At 62.6% G+C, this 1625-nt stretch overlaps 1 protein-coding gene across 1 annotated transcript; it reads left to right on the top strand.

The window, feature by feature from the left end:
* Nucleotides 1-6: 6 nt before the first annotated feature.
* On the top strand, nucleotides 7-1616 carry MRPL10 (mitochondrial ribosomal protein L10; the record flags this gene model as incomplete). Its single annotated transcript, XM_010289727.1, has 4 exons — nucleotides 7-147; nucleotides 538-702; nucleotides 808-952; nucleotides 1426-1616. Coding segments are annotated over 4 exons (642 nt in total), but the record flags the coding sequence as incomplete, so codon positions are not given.
* Nucleotides 1617-1625: the final 9 nt, after the last annotated feature.

The following is a 1625-nucleotide window of genomic DNA, read 5'->3' as shown; positions in this document are numbered from 1 at the left end:
GTCCGCCGCGGCTCCAAGGCGGTCACCCGTCACTGGAAGGCCATGCACTTCCAGCGCCAGAAGCTGATGGCCGTGACCGAGTACTTGGCCCCGCGGCCGGCCGTCCCGCTGCGCTGCCAGGTCCCCAAGAAGGAAACACTCGAGGAGGTAATTTTCTGGCGTGTGACCGTTGTGGGTGTGCGGCTGCGGAGCCTCAGTATCCGAGGAGACCGAGTGGCTTTGCATACCCTATCTGCGGGGATTTGACGCGGGGTCCGTGGGCCCCACCGGCTGTGGTACGGACCTCCGGCACAGCGCTGCCACGGGGTCAGCCGGGGTGGACACCAGTGCGAGAGCTTTCCCGCGTGTTCGCTGCCCCTTTTCATCACACTGTGGGTGGTTGGGAGATGCACCAGCTGGTAATCAAGTGCTGGAAACCAGGTGGGTACCGATCCGTGGCAGCACCTCACAGCAGTAGGTCCGTTTGCGGGGTCGGAGTAGGGGGAGGCGGCAGCCTTTGCCCCTTCCCTGTGGCCCATCACTGCTCGCTCCCTTCAGGACAACGGTTACGTCCGGCTGTTACGGCGGCAGGTGGAAGAGGTGTTCCGGGACAATCGGATGATTGTCGTGTGTCAGTACAACTCCATGCCCGGCGAGGATGTGGTGCTGATGAGGCACTACCTCCGGAAGCACAACATCGAGGTCAAGTTCGTCCTGAACGAGGTAGGGCAGATCTTAGCATGGCTGGGGGGATGGTGGAGGGAGACCAGGACGAACGCCTGGTGCCTGCCGGGGTGAAAAGCTGCATTTTGAGGGCTGTCTCCCCAGATTGTCAGGCCTGTGCTGTCCCAGTCCAAGTACAAGAATCTCCTTCCTCTCTTTGTGGCGCGCAATATTCTGCTGGTGAGCCAGGAAGCGAAGGTGAAGGAGATGCTGCGGGTGCTGAAGGGAGTGCCACAGATCAACCTCCTGGGTGAGAGCCTTCTCTGTGTCCCTGTCTGCTGGCGCTGAGCCTGGGGCTCTCGTCTGGTGCTGGGAAGAGCTGCTCCCTCTGGCAGGGTCCACGCTGATGGAGCCGTGTCTGCAGGATCTGCGTCGTGTCCGTTAAAATGAGGGGATGGATGGGGGGGGTGGGAGTCCTGCCTGCAGGAACCAACCTTTCCCCCTGCACCTGTGGAAGACAAAAGGGCTCTTCATCATCCTCAGGGGGAGCTCAACCATCCTCAGTTCTGCTCCTTTCTTCCAGGCGCCTGCATCGACGACACCATCCTGAGCAGGCAGGGAGTGGAGAACTTCTCCAAGCTGCCTTCTCTGGAGGCTTCCCAGGGGCAGACGGTGGGTGCCCTGGCCCTCCTGCCCTCCCAGACGTCCTCCCTGCTCCAGCGCGGCTCCGTGCACCTCCTCAGGGGGAGCTCAACCATCCTCAGTTCTGCTCCTTTCTTCCAGGCGCCTGCATCGACGACACCATCCTGAGCAGGCAGGGAGTGGAGAACTTCTCCAAGCTGCCTTCTCTGGAGGCTTCCCAGGGGCAGACGGTGGGTGCCCTGGCCCTCCTGCCCTCCCAGACGTCCTCCCTGCTCCAGCGCGGCTCCGTGCACCTCACGGCTCTCCTGGACCAGCACATCCACCGGCTGCGGGCTGGGGAG

The sequence above is a fragment of the Phaethon lepturus genome, unplaced genomic scaffold (genome assembly GCF_000687285.1).
Source record: "Phaethon lepturus isolate BGI_N335 unplaced genomic scaffold, ASM68728v1 scaffold43066, whole genome shotgun sequence".
Taxonomy (NCBI): Eukaryota; Metazoa; Chordata; class Aves; order Phaethontiformes; family Phaethontidae; genus Phaethon; species Phaethon lepturus.
This window is presented reverse-complemented; position numbering and strand designations above follow the sequence as displayed.